Source organism: Thermobia domestica, chromosome 3, assembly GCF_964235325.1.
Source record: "Thermobia domestica chromosome 3, izTheDome1.hap1.1, whole genome shotgun sequence".
NCBI classification, from domain to species: domain Eukaryota; kingdom Metazoa; phylum Arthropoda; class Insecta; order Zygentoma; family Lepismatidae; genus Thermobia; species Thermobia domestica.
In genome coordinates, this window is record NC_137456.1 from 17,288,608 (window position 1) to 17,312,196 (window position 23,589).

Genomic DNA, 23,589 nt, shown 5'->3' on the forward strand with positions numbered 1-23,589 from the left:
GTTTGTACAGTATAAAAATATATTTGTGAATCGTGTGCTTTGTGAATGTTCATTGTAAATAACCAAGGAATAATTGCATGTGTAGCAGTTGTCACACCATGTTCCATCAAAGTTTTAAATTCCCTTGCCACCAAAATAAAGTTATATGGAAAATTGAAAGAGAGGCGCAGTTCGTAGCGGAACAGTAAAGCAACGCGAGTCTGACTGTTGGAAGCACTACTCTTCTGTAAACTTTGAAGGACTTTTCTTTTTGTTTAATCTTTGTTACAAAGCAAATATTGCATTGTAGTAAGTTTTAATTGAGCTGAGCGAAGCGAAGCTCTTATACTCGGGTTAGCCGTTTGGTTGTCCGCGAACTCCTCCTAGACCGTTTGGCCGATCTCAACCAAACTTAGCACGCTGATAAGAGTATGTCGTGCTGAGTGACAACATAGGTCGAAATCAAAAATCCGATGTACCATCGAGGAATAATCACCGAAAAACGCTTCCTGATTACGTAGTTTAAGCTCGCTCAGCTCATTTCATTGCAATCGGGTATATACATTGCATTCCTAGTGTATCTTGTACCGTGTCAGTATACAGGGTGTCTCAAAAGTCACCTGACAGGGTAACTCTGTTATCAATGTTACAACAGAATTTAAGGGGAAAACCGTCTCCAAATATGATGTTCTGAATCTAAACTGAATGAGTTTTTTAAATCGGACGAGCCGTTTGCACTGTACATTCTTTATGCGCCTAATGTTAAATGAAAATGCAGCGTTGCCATTTATCTGGACCCACGATATAAGTAAATGAAATTACTATTTAAAATGGTCGATGGCCATCGACACGTTAGCGTAAAAGACAGTAACTTAATTCATTTATGTTGTGGGTCCAGGTAAATGGGAACGTTGCATTTTCATTTAACATTGGGCGCATAAAGAGTGTACAGTGCAAACGACTCGTCCGATTTTAAAAACTCACCATTCAGTTTAGATTCAAAACATCATATTTGGAGACGGTTTTCCCTCTTACATTTTATTGTAACTCTAATAACAACAGAGTTACCGTATGTCAGAGGTCTTTTGAGACACCCTGTATAAAGATTGTTAATTGGATAGTATAGCATGTGAATATTTTTACCTTTTCTTTGTTGTATGTAAATGTTAAAGATAATACACTTAGTACATTATTTTGGAATTTTTACGTTAAAGAATTAATTAGGAAAGATTCTTATTGTTTACATTTTTACTTATTTTTTCGTACACTTGATTGATTCAGTTTAAAATAAATCGGTAAGAAAGTATCGGTAGCTTTATTTCATTTATTTCCATAAGGTCTTTGATAAGGTTAAAATACTAGTTTGCACGATATCTTAAAAGGCTCCAACATTACCAAGTAGATTTTAAAATTAGTGTAGACATGTATTAACACAATAGTTGTACGGTTGCCTCTAGTGTTATAAATTTAACCATTTTTACTTGGTGTTTAACAAGGGCTAAAAATAAAAGGGAAACACGGAGAGATGTTACACCGTTTCCAAAAATATCTATGACATCCCCCTATCTTTTCAGATCCAATCTTACTCCTGTGTTTAACCAGTATAAGTGTAGTTTGGCTATTAGCTACAATGGTGACCAATTTTCCATTCAAAGTTACCAATATCCAGCCACTTGTGTTCAGCACTAGTTGAATACCTTTCCAATTAAAACTTCTTTTAAATTATGAATAAAATCTCTTATTTACCGTGTTGATAATCTTTCTGCTCGTTGTAGTACTTATATTGCCATGCCACGATCTATTTTACATATCTTTATTATTCTCGCTCGGGATTGTGGAAATTCCGCTTTCTTATAGCTAATTTGAACGTGAAATTAGTTAGCGAAAGAGAATTTCAAGTCTATATTTGTTGTGGATGAGGTACTGTTAGTTTTCTAGTGGAACAACAGTTCTACCGACATGTAGCCAACATTACTATAAAGATTGGGAACGAGTAAAAGAATTCAAGGAATATGTAGCACTTCGATAATAATACAAGTAAAGTTTACAGTGAATATACAGGGCAATTTTCTTTAAAACTCATTTATTTCATTTGGATCTAGAATTTCTAACTGAAGTTCGATTTTCATGCGGTTTGTGGCAAATGATCAAGGAAGGAAACAAGGTTATGGGACTATGTTTACTGGTTATGTTACATTTTCCTGGCAACACTATAATACCGTCGCTATAGAACTTTTGTAGTTTCTGGTCAAGAAACTTGTGATACGTGTCTTTCATAAGCCTCTTTTCAAATAAACCATTTAAGGAATTCTGCAGATGTCGAAACAAATGGTGGTCTCATTTATTAGGTCCGGACTATACGATGGATGCAACCTCCCAACTAAGTTCTCACACAATTTCTGACAGATCGTTAAAGATGTATGTGACCTGGCGTTGTCGTTGTGACATACGAAACCCTTTCTGTTGACCAGTTCGGGTCACTGCTTTTGACCTTCTAAGTGCAATCGCACTAATTGCCTACAGTACAGATCTTGAGTACTACATTCTACCCGATGGCAGCAGCTCGTGATATGCGATGCGATTCCAATCCCACAAAACACACAACAAACTTTCATGGACCTCAGTGTTGGTTACAATTTGGTTCGTGCTATTGCCACTAAATGCTCTTAAACCAGTTTTTCTTATATGCTGATTATATAAGCCAGTGCTGTCCAAATGGGGGCCCACAAAGCTCTCATGATTTACGATTGTTATTACTGATACTATTTTTATTTATATTTATTCATTCGTTTAATGTTTCTACTCTTCTTTCGAAATAACGCATCCCATTTAGCGCTTCTGTACAACAAAAAGGGCGCAGGCATCCACGACAACAGCTTTCCGTAAAAACTGTGAGTTTGGTCGGAAAAGAGTGTCAATGTTTGATAGTACATATTTGTGTGAAAGTACATTTTCCACCATGAAAATTGTGAAGAATCACTTCAGAAGCTGCCTTGGAGATTCATCTCTTTTACATCTCTTGCGGCTCACAACAATTGGAATGGATGTAGATATCCCAGCCCTTGTAAATGCTAGTGACCCTCATTTGTTACATTGAATAGGTGTATAATATTTCAAATATCTTTTATATATTATTATTATTATTAGCTGCGGCCCTGCACTTTACTAGTAAAGACTGTTATGGCCTCAGGCTCATTATAATTGGACATCAGTAGGAATATAAACTTTAGATAGATGGTCAATGCAAGAAATCGGAGTGGAAGTTAATGCAGGCGGCGGCAAGTCGAGAGCAATCGCAGAAACAACGAAGGTATATATATTTACTTTAAGGAAATGCTAAAATTCGAATAACGTACGTCAGGGAACGTGATTTCTTAGTTGAATTCTGTGCATACAATATCTTATTCCCCCCAGAGAAGTCAGAGTAGTCGGTGCCGCCTGCATTAACTTCCACTCCGATTTCTTGCATTGACCATCTACCTAAAGCTTATATCAGTGGTGTCCAATTATAATGAGCCTGAGGGCCATAACAGTCTTTACTAGTAAAGTGGAGGATCGCAACTAATAATAATAATAACTTCTCTCCTCTAACCATAAATACTTTCTTTTTCTACTTACAAAACGACAACTCTTTTAAAAACAGTTCTAGATTAAAGTATCAAAATGTACTGAATGTTTTCTGTTTATTACGTTTCTCAGTTAATAGTACAGGTATACTTTTCTTGAATTTAAAACTTTTAAAAAATATATATATATAAACAGATGTTTCATGTGGACTCCTACCAAAAGTACCAGAAGTTATGGTTATACTTTTAATTATCATAATTTATCTGAAATTTATTTCATACGTAATTTTATACCATAATATATATGAAAAATTATGATTGGAACTTAATAATGATTATTACAGAGTAACCTGTATTTAGTTTGCATTTATCGTTTTACTTTCAGCTATACTGCTTCAAGAATGACGTCAAGAGTATATCGTAATTCGGATGGCAGTATGAGTAAGAAGACAGGTTCCAACAAGAAGTATTTTTGTAAGATATGTTCAAAACCTTTCGGTTCGCCAGCAGAATTTAAGCGACATTCTCGGATACACACAGGAGAACGTCCATTCCAATGTACGATATGCTCACGTGCATTTACTCAAAAGGGACACTTGAAACGACACGTTGTTTCACTACACATGATGTAAATGTATAACTGAACCAGTTAGACGGTGAAATAGATATGAAACACGAGATTGATGTTTGAGTGTGGGTAGTTAGTTCCAGATTTAAATTTAAAGGACAGCAAACATGAAAATATTCGTGAATTCAGTTATATGGTGTAAAACGGGTTATTAATTTGTGTAATGCTTACAGTTCTATCCTTGCGAGGATCAAAGTTATGTTTTTGCGGTACAAGTGTGGTGGGAAAATATGGTTTGAAATTCTTGTTAATAAATCTGTCTATTGGCGTCTCTGGCACGTTAAAATTGAGGGGGTCGGAAACGATTAAAATCCTAAGTAAATCAGGGGCGGATCCAGGACGGATTTCTGGGGGAGGGTTGTAATACTGCTACTTGGAGGTACTTTTATGAGCTCCAAACTCTGGGATGGGTTTTATTTATATATAAAATAAGAAATTTTTCCTCTTCTGCGGGGGGCGATCACCCGATCATCCCCTGGATCCGCCCCTGAACTAAATTTACGTCAAAATTATGAGTAAATATCAATTTGCTTGAATTATGAGCCAACGGGATCCTCATACTAGCTTTACAAATACGATAAATAAAATAAGCAAGACGTATTTCCGTTAGTATTTGTTGTTCATTTGTTTTCCGCTGGGTTACAAAGTCGTGAGATGCATATAGAACTTACAGTTGTTATGTTTTGCATTGTCTTATATTATAATGGAGGAGAGAATTGAAACTTTTAAGTTTCTGAAAGAGGAAAATTTAAAGACCAAATAGATGAAAGATAAGTAAGAGAAAGAAACTTATATACATGAAAATAAACAGAAACCTATGGTTTCTATACATGGGACATTTCAATCACACCAGCCTAATACTTAACAACAGATATAATTTATTTATTCTGGCTCTTTTTTCTCCTTCCATATGGATCAGCATTGATACATTCCATTTCCTCAACAAAATATTGGGGGGAGAACGTCCTCTCTGTTCCCCCGCCAGAGACGCCCGTGGATCTGTCAGCTGCTTGTTCATGAACATGGATGGTAAATAACCAAGGGAGCACTTGTGACACGTTGCCACATCAGAGTGAAAAAGTTTCCTTATCAGCAAGAAAGATATAGCCTAGTGCAAATAGAAAGAGTGGCGCAGTATTTTAGCCAAAGAAAGGTAGGTGCAGGTAAATACGCCATGTTAAGAGTGTTGGATTTTTTTTTTTTTTATGGTCTTAATTTTCATGAAACACAAAGAACAAGACATATGCGTTGCAGAGTAGCTTTTTCCGCGTGTAAAAAAAAAATGCGACACTGATGCAACTCACTTCTACTTTGTTACCAAGATGAAAGAAAAAAGTTACAAAGTGGCGTATTTACCAACACGTGCAGGTAATTACGCCAAGTCCAGGATACTGCTAGAAACCTGTAATAAATCTTGCAACTGTTTACATCGTCTGTATTATGCGAACTCAAATATTATTACACAATATGGCTGAAGAAAACATAGAATAACCAAAGTGCAAGATGAAGATAAAAAGATGAATTGTAAAAAAGACATTCTCCAAAGTTGATATGAAATTCCAAACTGAAAAGGTTTAGTTCATAAGAAGATAAACAAATAGTGTCACTGTACTGTGACTTTAAAAAAATACACTGATATTACAAGGAACATGTGGGACAAATGAAACTACCTTTGTCTTGTGCAGTCAGTCCTGCACAAGCCCTGGCATATTTAGCTGCACCATGCTTGGTATTGATTTAGTAGCCATGGATCATATTGAAATTACACTTACAAAACCAAGTGTCCCTAGACGGACACGAAATAAGGCGCACATTACTGTAAACAATCGGCAGTGTTCTGAATTAGCACGATAACTAATAACGGATTCTTACCTGTATTGAAATAATAACGTCAATCCACGGAACCTATCCGAAGCAAACAATACTGCACGGCGTGGCGATATCAGCGCTGTCTCCCGGAATATTCGTCAAATCAGACTTGTCCAAGACCATGGCACATATTGGAGGTGCATTTTAGCGGATTTCGTCGGAAACGTCCCAGCACTGAACACTGGCGTATTTAGCTGCACTGGCATATGCACCTGCAGTTACCTTATATTTTGAAGGGTATTTGAAATTCCAAAAATGTGTTACAGAGTAGTAGAGTAGCAGTGTGTGATTTATCTTGTATTTAAATGTTGTTGGTGACAGTATTTCAATATCTTATCTTTTATTCCTGATTGTAAATGTAAAAAAATAATATATTGTTTTTAAATGTATACGTTAACCAAAGTAATAAATGAAAATTATTCTTGTTCACATTGTTATTTATTATATTGTCTTCAGATAAACTGTTTCAAATAATAATAAAAAAAAATGACTAGTTAAGGAAGTACCACTAAGTTCATTGTTCACAGAGATTTCAGTAAGGCCTATGACTCGGTCGGAGCATTGTGGGAATGTTCTTAGCTCATTGGTAAATATTTCCCCCCGCCCTTAGTATTCAAGATAAAAGCTTGAAATTTTGTACACATTTAGTACACCCCTTAGTATTTTCAGTTCATTTTGAGATCTGTGCGGTAACACACGAGGTGTCCAGAGAGGCTCAAAATTGAAAAAGCCTTATAGCTAGTGCATGGGGTCGCTGGTTCTAACCCCGGCCAAGTAAATGTGGTGGACAATGTCGTGTCTATGAGTTTTCTCGGTGTACTCTTGTTTCCTCTCATTTTTCATTCCGCCTTTAGTCATTATCTCCCTTTGCCGAAAGGGCATCGCGTGGGACGTTCAACTTCTTTTTTTTTTTTTTTTTTTTTTTTTTTTTTTTTTTTTTTAAAGAATGAACCATCAGTTTAGTTGTACTTTAGTTGTTACTAAACCGAAGTTTGCCACATGAAACAAAACTGCAACTCGAAAGCCAGTCATGTTACAGTGATCACCTTCTAACTACTTGTTTCTACGCAAATACCAATTATTTTGTGACAATTTCCAAATCTTCGAGTCTCTCTCTCTTTGCACATACTTCAGATTGAACATAGCCGATTTTGAAAAAAAAAAAAATAGCAGTGCTTGAAGACCCGTATATATATATATAAAGGAGACACTCCAGTGTCAAATAATAAAAAAAAAAAAAAAAAACGAAAACGCAAGAAGTATACCAGGAAACCTATATATGGAAAAAATAACAATGAATCGTATTCTTTTCTTTATTTCATTTTTTAATTTCAAAAATGACAATTTACATTTTTCAAACTTTCAACAGTCATTAAGGTATGTGTAGTATGCACTGGATATAAAATGTACATTTAATTGGCTTTTAAATCGTTTTTGTTTGAAGTAATATATTCTAAAATAACGGAGTTAGCATTTACTATAACCTTCGCAAGGGCAGAATAGGCTTAACGTGTCTATACAAAATAGTGGCTCAAAAGGCATCTAAAAAAATAAGTGAATACTTGTTTTCAACTCTCTAAATATAGTACAACTTCGTGTACATTTTTTTTAAAGTAAAAAACTTTGTCATCAACCACCATTGATATAGAGACTTCACTGTAATCAGCGCGAAGAATTCCTGAGTGGCTAGTGTGATTTAAACGAGAGCAGACATTTCAAGGATGATGAGGCTGGATATGTAAATTCGGAATTACGTTTTATTCAATTCGTAGAAGATGCCTTAAAATTCTATGAAGGATCGCATGTAAAATGATTTACCAGTAAGCAGGTTTTTCTAAAGTCTATCGGTCTACTTTAAAGAAGTACCTTTTCCTTCTTTCATAATTCATCTACAGTTAGTTTTATTTATTATTATTTTAATGTGTGAAGTTACAAGGTAAAGTAAATGTTTATTAGGTACATCTGACAATAACATTCCACAACACTTCTAGATCTCATTGTAATGCATTGCCTCTGAAAATTTTCATTTCGGAACGGTTGAGACATTTTGCATCAAAGGATCCAATATATTTCAGTCAAAAAATTTGTTGTAAACTTCATATCTGGAGAACTAGATATAGTGTAGCCAAACCCAAACTATCACTTAACTCAGTATGATATGCTTATTCCGTAAAAAAAATATGAAAACTCGATTTAGGGACTGTTCAAAAATTTTGTGGCCTCTGATCTAAAAACTAATTATTGGCCAACTGGCCAAAATTGCAATCTTTTGATCCATTTTTTTTTATCATTCCTAAAATTATTTTTTTCCTCTTTCGTAGGGTACTTGCACTCAAATTTTCCTATCTATGGATGTAAGCTATCTTTGTATATATATATATATATATATATATATATATATATATATATATATATATATATATATATATATATATATATATATTGTTTGTTTGCTTTCAGTATCTTCGACTTCTATTTGTTTTACTGTGCGTTATTCAGTTCATAAATACGTATATTCGATTCTATAGTGTTAATGATTGCAAGGTAACACATGATTGGTTGTAATTTGTCGTTTTACTTTCAGCTACACATCAAGATTGGAACTTCCTTTGGATCATGGCAGAGGTGGGAAGATATTCAGTAAGAAGCAGCATGTATGTAATTTATGTTCAAGGGGTTTCAGATCTGCAGCGCATCTTAAAAGACACATGGTGACTCACACAGGAGAACGGCCGTTCCAATGTAAAATATGTAAATCAAGGTTTACTCAAAAAGAAAGTTTGGGAAGACATTTCTTAAATCGTCATCGTCTAGATGTCATAGGAAATTTGGTGGTAAACAGTGAAACTTTTGAATAACGGGTCTCCGTTACTCAAAGAGCTTACCCAAAGTTTAGATTACTTAACAGTTCGTGAATAAATACGATATATGTATACATTATCGCTCGAAAGTTTTCGAACACCCGGATTTTTGTAACCATCTACTTTTGTGACCTATTATTTTGTCACGAGAACTTTACCACCCTGCACGAGAGGTACTGCAGATGATATAATTATCACATCATAATTATTAAAATTGAAACAAAAAAGACAATTTGATATAGATATTACATAATTTAAACAAAAGTGTGGAAGATAAGGCAAGATATTAATTTTGTTTGGAAAATGTAGACATAAAGGGCAAATGCAGTGACAAAAATTCGAAAGAGGAAGTAGTTTTCCAAATTTTGTAGTTATCTCACCTTATAGGTATGCTGGCTTTAAAAAAGCTAAAAACGCCTTTCTCTGAAAAATGTTTACGACGATCAATATACAACCTTCTCTGCTCAATTGTCGCTCAGTAGCTTATATGTAGAGCAACCCAAAAGCATAAAAAGCATAATAGCAATTTAGACATATAGTTGGTACCTTGAACATGGTTTTGGTTATTTAAGGGTCTTGAAGAAACTAATCTTAAAAGCATAATAAAGCATAATTTTAGAAAACAAAGCATAAAGCATAATTTAAAATATATAACACAATTCTTGGAAAATTCTGTTTTACTGCAAGTTTAACATACTATATTAATATTCTTTAAAACCAATATTTACAAAACAAAATCATTGAGAACGTAACAATGCAACAATGAAAAGCTAATTTTTATTTCTGTAAACTTTTTGGTGTAATCCTTTGATATGGAGAAAAAGAAGGAAATGAAGAAAATTTTTCGCCAACAACGAATAGTACACAAGAACTCCACAATATATTGTTATGAGTACCTCTTGAACTTGAACACTTTCTGTACTTTTTGGTGATATTTTTTACTTTCCCTTTCTGTATGCACCTCTAAGGTGCACACAAGTGAAACAAAAACTGATTCGAGTAAAGCATATCTCTTTACAATGCATTAAGTAGAAATTTCATTAAATATGAAAGAAACTGGTTGCATAAAGTATTAATAAATAGATCAAGATATTTAGAATATTTAATGTATAGTAAATATTTTACATTATACACGATTAATATAAAACAATGACTGAAATTAGCAATAAAGCATAATTACACAAAAAATAAAGCATAATGTGGGTTGCTCTACTTATATGTAATGCTCGTTGTTACTGTTTCAGCGAGCAACAATGGAACATACGAAACCATCGTAAGCACTTTTCAAAACATGGTATTTCTTTGACATTTTAAACATTAGCATATTAACAAGCAATAAAGAACTGCAGAATTTGGAAAGCTACTTTCTCTTTCAAATTTTTGTCACTACATTGACCCTCTTTGACAACACTTTCCAAACAAAACTAATATCTTTCCTCACCTTCCACACTTTTGTTTAAACTATGCAATATCTATGTCGAATTGTCTTTTTGGTTTCAATTTTAATAATTATGATTTGACATATCATCTACAGTACCTCTCAGACCTTGATTCAACTGTTGTCAAATTTGATGCTGTAGGCAGGGGTACCTACCTCTCATACAGGACGGTAAAGTTCTCGTGCGAAAATAATAGAATCAGAGTAAATGCTTACAAAAATCAGGGTATGCGAAAACTTTTGAGCGGTACTGTATATATATATATATATACAGTACCGCTCAAAAGTTTTCGCATATATATATATATATATATATATATATATATATATATATATATATATATACAGGGTGGGCCATTTTAATTAATCCACGGAAATATCTGAAAAATGATAAAACATAGAAGAAATGTTTCAAGTACACGTTATATATTGCTAAGGGGGAAAACCAATTCCGCCAAAAGTACCCCTCCCCGCTCCCCCTAAATGGGGGTAACGGGGGGTAACTTTGAAATGTCAAATGGGAACATGGGTCGAGTAATACCTCGTTCGAAAGGTCTTGGAAAACTAAGTAACGCTGTACCAAAAGATGTTCCATATTGTGCACCGTTTTCAAAATGATCGCAAAGACATGGTGACTGTGTCTAAGAAAACGTCTAGTGCCCATAGTATGAATACGGTTAGACATAAATGAAAATAACGAAAATTAAATAGGAAAACCACGGAGGCGTTCCAAGGCTCGAGAATAATTAAACAGAGATAAAAAAAAAAATATTAGAGTAAAATTGCCATAATGTATAAAGAGAAATCCAAGTCCTGCAAAATAATCTCTCCCTGCGCTCTGTATGTGAGTGGGGTGGAAAGTAAAGTGAAAGTTCAAGCGAGAACTCTACTTTAATTCGTAAATTAAGGCTAACCTTACAAATAGGTATGGTGTGGTTGAAACATTTGTTTGTAAGGATGACGCTGTAGTGACTAAAAACAGAGAAACTTTTATGCAATGCGTGCTGGTTATTCAGAAAGCATTTCGGGGATATACGTACACACCGTTTCGTCCCTCAAGCTCACAATATGACATGAATGCTAATAGTTAATCAAAATGTAACTGTGGCCATCCGCGTTAACTTAGTGCACCAATTCTCTATGCATGAAGTCTGCTTTCCAAACAGCATTGGGTAGATCAAGCGTACGCCCGAACCGTTGTCCGGTCGGACATTGAAATTTTGAAGTTAGCCCACAAGACCCCTTCAGGGAGGCCACTGGTATCACAGGGATTACATCATTCGAAATGCCCTATGATATTTACGAATTTCAATTTTGTTCCATTCATTTATCTTCCATGGTTTTCATACTACGGGTACTGGAGTTTCCGAACCATATCATGGCGGCCATTTTGAAACTGGTGCACAATATGAAACATCTTTTGGTACAGCGTTACTTAGTTTTCCAAGACCTTTCGAACGAGGTATTACTCGACCCATGTTCCCATTTGACATTTCAAAGTTACCCCCCGTTACCCCCATTTACGGGGGGCGGGGAGTGGTACTTTTGGCGGAATTGGTTTTCCCCCTTAGCAATATATAACGTGTACTTCAAAAATTTCTTCTATGTTTTATCATTTTTCAGATATTTCCGTGGATTAATTAAAATGGCCCACCCTGTATATATATAATATACGGAATACTGTTTTCTGTTCAGATTACTGGAGGGATCTGTTTATGTGGGAATTGCAAGCAGAGGAAGGTGCAAACCCCAAGGGAAACGGAACAGGAGTAGTGAATATTTGAGGGGATAGAAAAAATTCTGCGTAGATTTCTCGACCATTTGATTTGATTTTGAGTTTAGTGTCCTTTTCAGCAGCAAGGCTATATGAGACGTAGATCTACAGCTTAACTTGGGATCCGAACTATATGAACTGCTCCGAGAATCATATCCGGGTCTCCCACTCCAAGGGTGCGTACACTAATCGCTTAGTCACAAGGGAACTCAATTCGTAACTTTCAGTGCTCTGTGCAGTGGTTCACCAGTTCATTGACAAGTGTCAAAGATATTTTTGTAGAGATTTTTTGTTCGTGTTCTGTATTTTTAAATTGTAGATAGTATTTCCTGTGCTAAGTACTTATTAACTGAGGACTATTTCCTGTCAATTGTAAACATGTTGGAATAAAAAAGAAGATTGTCTGTATCCGCTAAAAGAGGATTCTTCCCCGCAAATACATATATTTTACCAGGACTATAAATAATTTGTCCGTATTAGGAGATGTCTATTAAAGGAGCTTTCACTGTATACGTATAGCAGTGATCTGTGTATAGTGAAGCGGATCTGAAAAAGAAATATACTTTTGTAGGAGATTCGGAATTTCGAGTTAAAACTGTGTACGTTTCGAGTTTCTCAAACTCATAGTAGCTTTCATAAGCTATGTAATAACGAAGCATAAGGTCCTTCGCGGCTAAGCTGTTTGCGTACAAGCCTTTAACGTGGGAGACCCGGTTCGATTCCCATCGGGAGCTCATGTCGTTTGAATTCCACGTTAAAACTGTAGGTCCACGTCTTATATAGCCTCGCTGCTGAACGGGATGCTAAATTCAAATCAAATCAAATAACTAATTATGTCTGATGTTTTATGATGAGCGACTGACTGATGGCTGAAGAATCATTTCAGTAAGTACCAGCTCCAAGTTTTTAACAAATCACAAATGTACATGTAAGCACAAATGTTTTTATGAAAAAAAAACTGAGTTTCGTTTCACAGTTCTGAAACTATGGTGGGCTTCCAAAGTACGCAAATTCAATATTGAAACATATATATAATATTTCTACCACATCCAATTAGAGATAATATTTTCCCTCGAAACGCTGAATTAATCATTTGCCTTCTTTAGCTTAAAGGGAGTAATCGTGGGATGTTAAATTAGAACTTACCGGGATGATCCCAAAGTTGAACGTTGAATCGAGGGACAACCTATATATTTCCTGAAAGGGTTTGTCGAGCATTTTTCAAAACAGGTTTCAATTCCTTGGTCGGAAGTGATCCCAACCCTTCAAGGGTGGAAATATACAGAACAACTTCACGTATATGTCCTCGTATATATCGAAGTGCTCCACATGACTAATAGGTTAAGAATATAGTATACACTATCCAATTATATCAACGTAATAAAATAAAACAAAATTGATTGTTTCACTATAAATATCCTATATTAGTGGATCTATAAAGTTGAAAAAAACATATTCATAATATCCAGTCAACAGCAAATTATTTGGTTTCACAACTAATGTCACTCATTGTTATGGCTAGATGTGACACATTCGGTATACTTCATTTTCTATATTTTCCCCGATTTCACCTATATACGTTGTTAGATCACTATGCTCATTATATATTCGTTGAGTGCTCATCTAGACGAGTTGTTTGATAGGTCACACGGTACAAAAACGTTAAACAGATTTTGAGTTACTAACTGGTGATAATTTAAACTCCGAACAGCTAACCCGACCGGTCACTCTTCAGGGTTTAAACACTCTAGCCACGACAAGGCTCAGGTAATCCGGATGTTTTTCAATTGAATTTATATAGCTGCAAAGAAAGAGCTTTTCGGATCGAGTAAATGAACTCAGATTACCACCACGACTAGGTAAGTGATAACTACGAGTTAATTAGTTAAGATTACAAAATTTCCGGTCGTCATTGGCGAACGAATATTTTAATTTCGTTATAAGCATTTACCCTTTACGTCGTTAGCTTTCGAATTGCGAAGAAAAGAGACAACCAAATTCTCTTTAATCAGGAAATTAAGCTGACTTGAAATTTCGAGATTTGCTTTAGTCTGACACCCATAGTACAAAGCCGTTTTGTTTTTCTTTCATTTTTTTGGTACAAGTTTATCGAATAATATTGGTTGTTTGGCGTCCCCTGGTTCGATTCTAGCTCGCGTCAAGTACAGTTGGTAATTTGCAAACACCGTGTGCGTGGGTTTGCTCGGAGTTCTTCCACTTTCTTCATTCCATTACTTCAATAAGTATTATCATCACCGTCTCCCTTAACCTCGGAACATAGGTCTATTCGTGTGACGTGAATCTAAAGACAAAATACTAATGAACCTGTGCAATTGATGCATTATTTGAGATCATAATAGATTCAAGTATTCGTACTTACCTAATTATGGTGTATACTTAGTATTTCATGCTTTATCATAAATTAGTATGTCGTATATATCCATGTAAAAATTAAATTTAAATGTAATCTCTTGTATTTTTAAAATTTTATTTCTTCCCTGTATATATATTTTCTATATTATAAGAAAATATAGTTATGGAAGTCTCTTGTTTATGTACTTTTTGCTAATTTTTGTAATAAATATTACCTATCTGACGAGTTCGTGCGTTTATTTTGTGGAACCGCTGCTGTTATGTTTATATTCTGTTATTGGCTGAATGTATTTTAGGGAGGAGAGATACGACTGATTTCCTGCATTACTTTATAGGCTGACCAGAACATAAGAAGACTAAAAGTTAATAAATACACAGTTAATATATTCGTGTGTTGTACTATAATAATGTTAAAAGGATTGTTGAGATTTGAAGTTAAAAATGGAAACTAAAAAAAATCACTTACAAAATAATACATTCAGATACTAGAAGGACTATACGTAAACCGTTAAAAGAGCCATTTCCATTTTCCACGGTAACCCCTACCCCTCCCTCCCAGCAATACTCTGTAAATTGATATCGACTAACCAACGTAGCTTTTGGTACTGAATAAAAAGATAGCTTAATCATCAAGCTGAGTCAGCGCTTTCGAAAATTATCGCATATTGAATTTAACATTACAGTACAAGACTAGAACTACTTTTTTCGATTTTAAAAGAACGGTAAGAGAGAGAGACACAGTTCTTAGGAAGTTTCCAAGAGACAATATCAAAAGCACATCCAATGGTACTGGAGCAGGTTTTGCTTAAATCGGGATCGAATTTGCTGAACTTGTTTGAAACTAGGCATATCTTATCTACGCAAAACCAGTTTCAACATTAACACAACACCAAATTAAGGCAATTTGATGCAGCATTTGTTTGAAACACACGGTTGAAAGAAAGAAAAAAACAATAAGATAAAAACAATTGTGAGGTGAAAAAGTAAGCAATTAAATTAACAAGGATGGTACTAAGTCCGAGACGAGATCGAAACTAGCCTACGAGACTGAGCGTTGATCAGAACGACTCCTTAAAGATTGGTGTGTTTCATTAAAAAAATATTAAATTGTTCTGACATCTATACAAGATGGACTATTATCTTGATACGCCCGTGTAACTTTTAAACTTAATGCACAAAACCACGAACTACGGTGTCATTGTTCTTGTTTACCTGTGATCGTTGTATTCTATCAACGACAACTTAGGAGCCAGTTCCTTCCCCTCTCCTTGTGGTTTACCAAGAAGGGAGCAGCAAGCTGTGACGTCACAGGTAATTTGGTTGGAAATGAATGATGTAGACGAAAATTATTTTTTTACAGCCGTAAGCAGAACCGGCCCTAGGCAATTTGCCGCCACCTGCTCCTTTCTCCAGAAAGAACAAATCTTTAAGTATGCTACGCCATCATGAACAACGAAGGGGAGTGAAAAAGCACTCACACTCAGAAAGACCTAAACACTACAAATACAATCTAATGTCTGTTTTTTTTTTTAAATATTAATGTATTAGTTAGTGACAGATAAAAAGCAAACACACCTACAGAGGAGCACACCTTGTTTGTGACAAAGACAAGCGTAGTTTTCATATCAAAAGTATGACAACTAACTAAATGGAATAGATGTTCGGTATTGTTCAAGTGTACTTGTATTTGACAACAATCAAGCAATTCATACTGAGATTTATTTGACCATTTGATTCAGCACTGGTCATGTGTTCTTAAACTATTTGGACCTAAACATGATTTATGAATTTAGTATTCAAATAGCTGACCTTAGTAAATTCAACTACCATGATCACTGTGAAGAATTACGGTGACATTTGCTGACCGATTACCGTCAATTCTGGCTGTCAAGTGATTACTCTAAAATTTACGTACTGGTATTACTGTAAAATTCAGGGTTATAGGTCATAGAAAGACCGTGTTTATGCTCTATTACCATAACTTTAACGCTAATACTGTAAATTTTAGGGTAATCGGCTGGGAGCCAGAATTGACGGTAATTGGTCAGTAAATGTGACCGTAATTGTTTACAGTATATTTCCAACAAGGAATATTTATTTTAACTAATGTAGTTTCGACAGATTTTGGCGCCCCGTGCAAAGACACTTGTTGTACATATAGTAGAGCCTGCCCTGGGTGCTGTAGATAGTATTTAAGCACGGTGATAATATGATCCACCATGTTCTTAAAACCCAACGATGAACTTCCTGATGTGATCTGCAGCCCAAAAATGAACTGATTCACGATTTCATAACACAAAAACACTTAGGCGTTGAACTTTTCCCTGTAAAATCAAGAGGTCAAAGTTTTCTAAAAGTTCTGCTCTTATTCCTTTTCAATAATAATATCGGATAAAATTATTTTATCGGTGGAGTGAAAATACTGGTGAAATGTTTCGACACGCTTAGTAATATTCACCCCACTCAAGTATCCTTTCAATGATTTGAAAAAAAAAATCTGCTTTGAGCTCGTACTCAAAAATACTGGCTCATCAGTGTGATCGTGAGCGTACCTATTCAAAATACGTTATTTCATAGTCTTTCACTCAAGTATCCTTTCAATGACTTGAAAAAAAATTCTGCTTTGAGCTCGTACTCAAAAATACTGGCTCATCAGTGTAATTGTGAGCGTACCTATTCAAAATACGTTATTTCATAGTCTTTGATACCAGATTATCGTTTGAGAAAGCAAAACATACTTGGGAAAGTAATAATGATGTTTGTAAAACAACCCCGTATTCAGTTCTTATTTATCCTTTTATTTTCAGCTATTCTACTTCAAGAGCAAGCAGGAAAATACGGTTTCCTTTGGATGATGTGAGATGCAAGCCTCAGAATAAGAAGAAGCATCCTTGCGAACTTTGTTTAAAATATTTCGCAACTCCAGCGGAACTTCGACGCCATACGCGAATTCACACAGGAGAACGTCCCCACCAGTGTAAAATGTGCTCTGCTTCTTTTACTCAAAAAGGAAATCTCAAACGACATATCATCAAGTGTCATCCTGAAAGCATGTGAATAAACACTGTGTAGAAGAAGAAATGTGTCTTTTCGAAAACTGTACGCCAATTGTGACTAGTTTTAGTGTGTTTTTGTGCCTGCATAATTTTCGTGAACCACCTACTGGTGACAGTAGGTAAATAAGCTTCTATGCACCAATGAGCGAAAATTACTCTCAGTGTATAAATGAGCGTTTGAAATTTTAATATGAGTGTAGTATCTAATCTCATCAAAGAAAAAAGTTACCGCCAGTGGCGGCTCTTCAGGGAGGCCACAACGATAAAATTTACTATTAGTGGTGGTAAAATGATTCGAATTTTAACACCATTTATTACTAGGTGATCGTTATAGGCTGAGGAAAGAAAATTATTTAATATCCTAGTTGTTGTAGGTAAAATAGAAGATATTAGGTAAGTTGTCTTCTTTTAGCTTCTTCTTGCTTGAACTTAAACACCTCTTTTCAGCACCGACGCCATATGAGGCATGGACCTGCACCTTGAGGTGGAATCCGACCCGCCGTAATGCGTTCAGAATTTGAAGGTTGTCCCACCGGGAATAGACCAGCAGATAGGGCTTTCCGTAACTTGTAGCAATAAAATTCAAGCTTCCGGAAGGACAACTTGACAAATGCCAGTTTGTATGAAACGTTGAGAAATTAGTGGAAAAAAGTTCCTTAGTAATTACTGTAACCTTTCTGTTTGTGAAGTTGAGTGGAGCAATTAAACAGGTGCACAGATCGTTCTAAACAGGTGCAAAATGACTTTTTAAATGTCCTCTCCAACACATTTTGCACCGTATCATTTGTTCCATTGTTCGTCAGTAAGCCTCAATTGTGTTTTTTAAGTGATGTGACGTGCCTAAGGAGCCGCCACTGGACACAGTGCAAGAGTAATTGAATCTGAAGAGTACTTCCACCAAGCGATACTATGATTAAACGAATTTTTTTTTCTACCATGAAAAATTTATTGACCGATTATGCAACAGATTTGATATGATTTTAGGGGAAGTTGAATTGATAGTATAATACACGCAAAATATACGCAAGGTTTAAGATTTGTGTGCAACTAGAAGGAAGTGTTGCAGACAGCAAAAAGTCAAAGGAAGTATAAACTTAAACGAGAATAGCGAGAGGAGAATACATTTTTTCAGTTGTATACATGTCTACATTACGTGGTGTCTGAAAAGTCCCATACTTTAAGTAAAATCACAGTATTTATTCGATTTGCTCTCCGTTGAAATCCATACATGTTTGTAAGTGAAATCGCAATTGTTGAACATACAGTTGATATCTGACAGGGATAAATTTGCAATGAAGCCTGTACTTTTGAATTTGTCTACCAACCATACCACAATGGTGCAGGATACTGGTTATTGTTTATACTCTGCGACTTTACTTCACGTGTTGAGGTGTTCATGGTCGTTCCGACGATCATAATTATATCCTCATGAAATTTATATGGGACCACTTGGGAAATATATTTATTCAAACAAATAAGAAAAGAAATCAAAATCGGTGTACCTATGTCAAGGTTATTCAAACAAACAAGAAAAGAAATCAAAATCGATGTACCTATGTCAAAGTTATTCAAATAAAATAAGAAAAGAGATGAAAATAGGTGCACCTATGTCAAAGTTATTCAAATAAACAAGAAAAGAGATCAAAATAGGTGCACCTATGTCAAAGTTATTCAAGCAAACAAGAAATCAAAATAGATGTACCTATGTGTTATTCAAATAAACAAGAAAAGATCAAAATAGGTGCACCTATGTCAAAGTTATTCAAATAAACAAGCAAAGGTCAAAATAGGCGCACCTATGTCAAAGTTATTCAGGCAAACAAGAAAAATCAAAATCAGTGCACCTATGAGTTATGCGTGAACATACCCACAAGATATGTATATAAACGGATCGATGTGACGACATTTTTAAAATCGGTTAAACATAGGAAAATAGAGGGGCACGATGCCAAGCACGCGGCTGTCATATCTACGATAATGTGGTTGTTTAACCAATAGTTGCATCTTGTACGTAGATACATTTCAATTTAGGAGAGTATCTGGAAACGTATACTGTATTAAGAAGTTAGTTAAATATAATACGTAGTAATTCTTGGACGGTAACAGTATTTAAAATTTATGAGACGAACAGTATAACAAACTGTATTTAAAATGTCTGTTTTTCTAACGTAAATAAAACAGTATAAGTAAACTTATTCTTGTTCTAATATTATTCTAATGTATCAATTTGTCTTTAACCAACTAGCGTCCATTTAAAATGCACAAAGTAATTAAAAATGTTATCAGTAAACCTATTTGCACTACTTCTGACATTCGTTGCTCGTTTGCATGCCTCTGATATTTATTTGGTAATCTACAGATGCAATGCTACTTTACACCGAAAACATAAGCAGTAACAGCATGGGGGAAATCGGTATTGCATTTACAGTCATTTGTTTCAGGTTTTGCATTGGGTTACGGTTTGCAAAATTTTGCGAGATGTGATACAGAATGTGCCCATAGATCAGACTGTTGAGGGCTCTAGCGTAACTTTTGTGTTTTGAGAAAGCATTGCCTTAGTTCTCTGTAGTGAATGTAAGGCTGAATAATTTGTATACTTTTTTTTATATGGTCTGATCCGCTAAGTGTTTGTTAATAATGATTCTTAAATGGTTAACCATCCCACATAATATCAGTATGGTAACTTCTGAAATTATTTTCGATAATGTTTGGTTAATATTGTCATATATTCTGTTTTGTGTGAATTATAAAATGAATTATTTTCTAAACTTTTCTGTTCCATCATCGAAGAATGTCATTTAAGTCGTCACTTATTATTTCAATGAATTCATGTAACGTCTTTGGTAATGCTGCAAGATGACACACTACATCAGCATACAACTAGTACCACGTAATTATTATTTCACTTGTGACGCCGTTGATAATACAATTGAGGAAGAAGAAATCGAGAAACACTTCCTTGTAGAGCACTACTGCATGACCAGTGCCGTAACGGAGAATGTGGAATCCCTCCTCCCGCAAAGTAAGGTGGGAACCCCTTTAACGTGAATATTATATACAGTATATCGAAATACATAGGATGAATTGGTAACGAATAAAAATATTCAAATAGCTCAAAAGAGAGTGAACCGAACTAATAATAATAATACCGGTCGCAACCAATGGAATCCTACTGAATACGAGTATATCTGAATATTACGTTGTGTGAAGTCAGTTACTACATCATCCATGTTAATTTTTCTCGTTCTTTCACTTTCGATGCTCAGCAATGATGATCCTAAATTTTTTTCTTGGGACACTGAACTTCTCAAATACCTTTTTATGAGACAAAGTTTTGGAAATGAGTACTCACCTGCTGCTACAGTCACAGGCAGCGTGAGAAATAATTGAGTATCTGTAGCAACATCTGCAACACTGGACACAATGGACGAATTTTGAAGAAAAAAAATCACCAACATCTTTTACTGATCCTGACCGCACCTTTGCTAATTTGTCTTTGAGCGCTGATCGGAAACATAAGATTTGTGTAGGAAATTCCTATGATAAATCGTCTTTATAAAATAAAGGTGGATGTGGTCCGTGTTTTACTAATTTACGCTTTAGATCAGGATCAGAAACAAGCTGTGACTAATTGACTTTGTCATTTGCAAGATTTGTTGACGAGTTCGCACACTTATCTTGGAACACATTCGCTTCCTTTTCAAAATTTGTAAGTTCGCACTCCTCCGACTCCAAGGAAACTTCAGCACTTTCTGAGGTAGATGCAGTCACAACACCTCTTCTTTTGGCTTGTCATCACCCTTTGGTCTGTTTCTTGTGACAGGGGTATTAACCGCGAATTTTGTAATTTTGACAAGTACTGTATCTTATTCCTATCCTGAATTATTTGTATTTTCTTTCATTTTGTAGCACCACTCTCGTATTTTCGTTTTAAATCGGACATGACAGGACTTGTATTCAGATCTGAAAACAAAGGTGCTTTTTAGAACATTCACAAACACAAACCAACGCAGAACACACTGAATACAAACTGGTAAAATTAAACTCACGATTACCTGTATGTATGTGGCCCAGATTTACTTTTTCTATTTTTCCTCTTCTTTTACAGCAATGCCCAAAGCCCAAAGTCAACAATCCCTGCAGATAGTGAAAAGTCACGTAGACCCTTACGTTTTTCAGAAAAGAAATCAGAAGTTACCTTTGAAATTTATAACTCTCTCTCTCTTGCCTATCTGCTTTTATTTCTATTACTCCCATTTATCTGTTACTAAAAATAACCATTTTGACCAAGTTCTTGTCCTTTCGTTGTTCCAATAATCTGCAACGGTATTGGCGAAACAAACACTTGGCTTGTCAACTTGAAGATGATACTGCACGTATGCATCACTCTATACCGACAAAAGACTAAGACGTTGACCTTTAATTATTCTCGAACTGTTAGGATGCTTTTAGAAAAACAGAGGAAAGAAATTGATGGGGTTATTTGTTCTCTTTTATTTTAGCTCAAAAAAAAAAAAAAAAAAGCTTTAATAATAATAATTTTAAAAATAGTTAATTTTTCTCAAAGAGGTTAAACAACTTCAAATTTGTTGCTTTCTGTCACACCCGCTTTCGACTTTTTACTTGGCAAGAATTACCAGATGATCTATGAATGTGGCTATATATTCGTTATGTTATTTTAGATGAGGCCTCCATTAGCCACAGGCCCCTCAGCTCCGCGGGGCCTGCGGGGGTGTCCGTTACGGCCCTGTACATGACCAACTGTTCGCTTGGATTTATATTACACTTATCTCCGTCCTAATTAATATGACTTCATGCATTGAATTGATGATTCATAAAATCAGGATCAATTTGTTTGAGACTGTTCACTGCAGTCTAGCAATGCCATAGTAACTCATTCCTGTGGCATCTCGAATATCATCCATGAGTACTATAGCACGGCCAACAAGAGATGGTCTCTGACGTTTCTTACCACATGCGGTGGGACATTGCAGTCCCTACTTTGATACCAGTGTTACCAACCACGATCACTCTGTCTTATACCATTAATTAAATTGCCATTACAGTTACACCGAAAAAAAAAACTTGACACGCGAGCACTGGCAATGTCACTGCGAGCTGTCAGAGACGTTCTCTTACTGGACGCACTATAGTGCCTTCTATTAATGCTGCCGTGATATTACAATTTAAATGTAAAATTGGAAAATGTTGACTAACCAGAATTTCTGGCACTTGTTCTTTTACTTGTTGAAATACTTTCGAGTATTTCAACAACTTTTTTTTTTTTTTTTTGGTACTTTTAACTCGTCTACCGTTATAGTTTAACATCGTGATTCTGTGCGTTATAAAATTTTATAAGTTCCATCTCGTGTTACTGATTTCACGTTTAGTTGTAATTTGTTGTTTTACTTTCAGCCGCACATTAAGTATAGAAGTCTCGTTACATAATGGCGGAGATGGGAAAACGCGTAATGAGTGGAAGCATTCTTGTACGTACTGTTCAAAACGTTTCAGATCAGCAGCGCATCTTAGAAGACATCTGATTACACACACAGGAGAACGTCCATATCAATGTAAAATGTGTCCTGCTGCATTTAATCAAAAGACAAATTTGAAGAGACACTTTTTGATGTGCCATCAATAAGGAATATGTGAGGTAAACATGATTTGTAGACGTAGAGTTTATAATGTTCGAAGTGAGTCCAAGGAGTAAGGAATACATTTCCCCACAATATTCGGAAATTTTCGTTCATTTATTTATTTATTTTTATTGTCATGTGGGTATTTACAGAAAATGTTTTACTGACTTCGGAGCAGATTCCTAAAATGAATTTGTTGGGGCCATATTGGTTGAGTTGAGTTGATTTTAGTTTAGCGTCCCTTTCAGCAGCGAGGCTATATGAGACGTGGACCTACTGATTAACGTGGAATCCGAACCACATGAGCTCCCGCCAGGGGCCATATTGGGGAAAGCCATCATGAACTGTTTGATTGATTATGAATTGTTCTCAAATTTGAACAATATGTAAACCAGAAAAATAGTTC

At 35.3% G+C, this 23,589-nt stretch overlaps 1 protein-coding gene across 24 annotated transcripts in view; it reads left to right on the forward strand.

Moving 5' to 3' along the window:
• Positions 1-23,589, forward strand: part of LOC145680198 (uncharacterized) — a 490,330-nt gene that overhangs the window by 174,079 nt on the left and 292,662 nt on the right. Inside the window, exon 4 of one of the 24 annotated variants that reach the window (XM_081750485.1) lies at positions 8,627-9,092. The exons of 20 other annotated variants lie outside the window; for them this stretch is intronic. In XM_081750485.1, coding sequence (XP_081606611.1) covers positions 8,627-8,900 — 274 coding nt within the window. In that variant the 3' untranslated portion in view covers positions 8,901-9,092. Of the gene's footprint in view, positions 1-3,930; positions 6,454-8,626; positions 9,093-17,295; positions 18,978-22,959; positions 23,201-23,589 lie in introns of those variants that run through there. 3 more of the 24 variants (XM_081750496.1, XM_081750498.1, XM_081750508.1) reach the window with 3 other exon arrangements.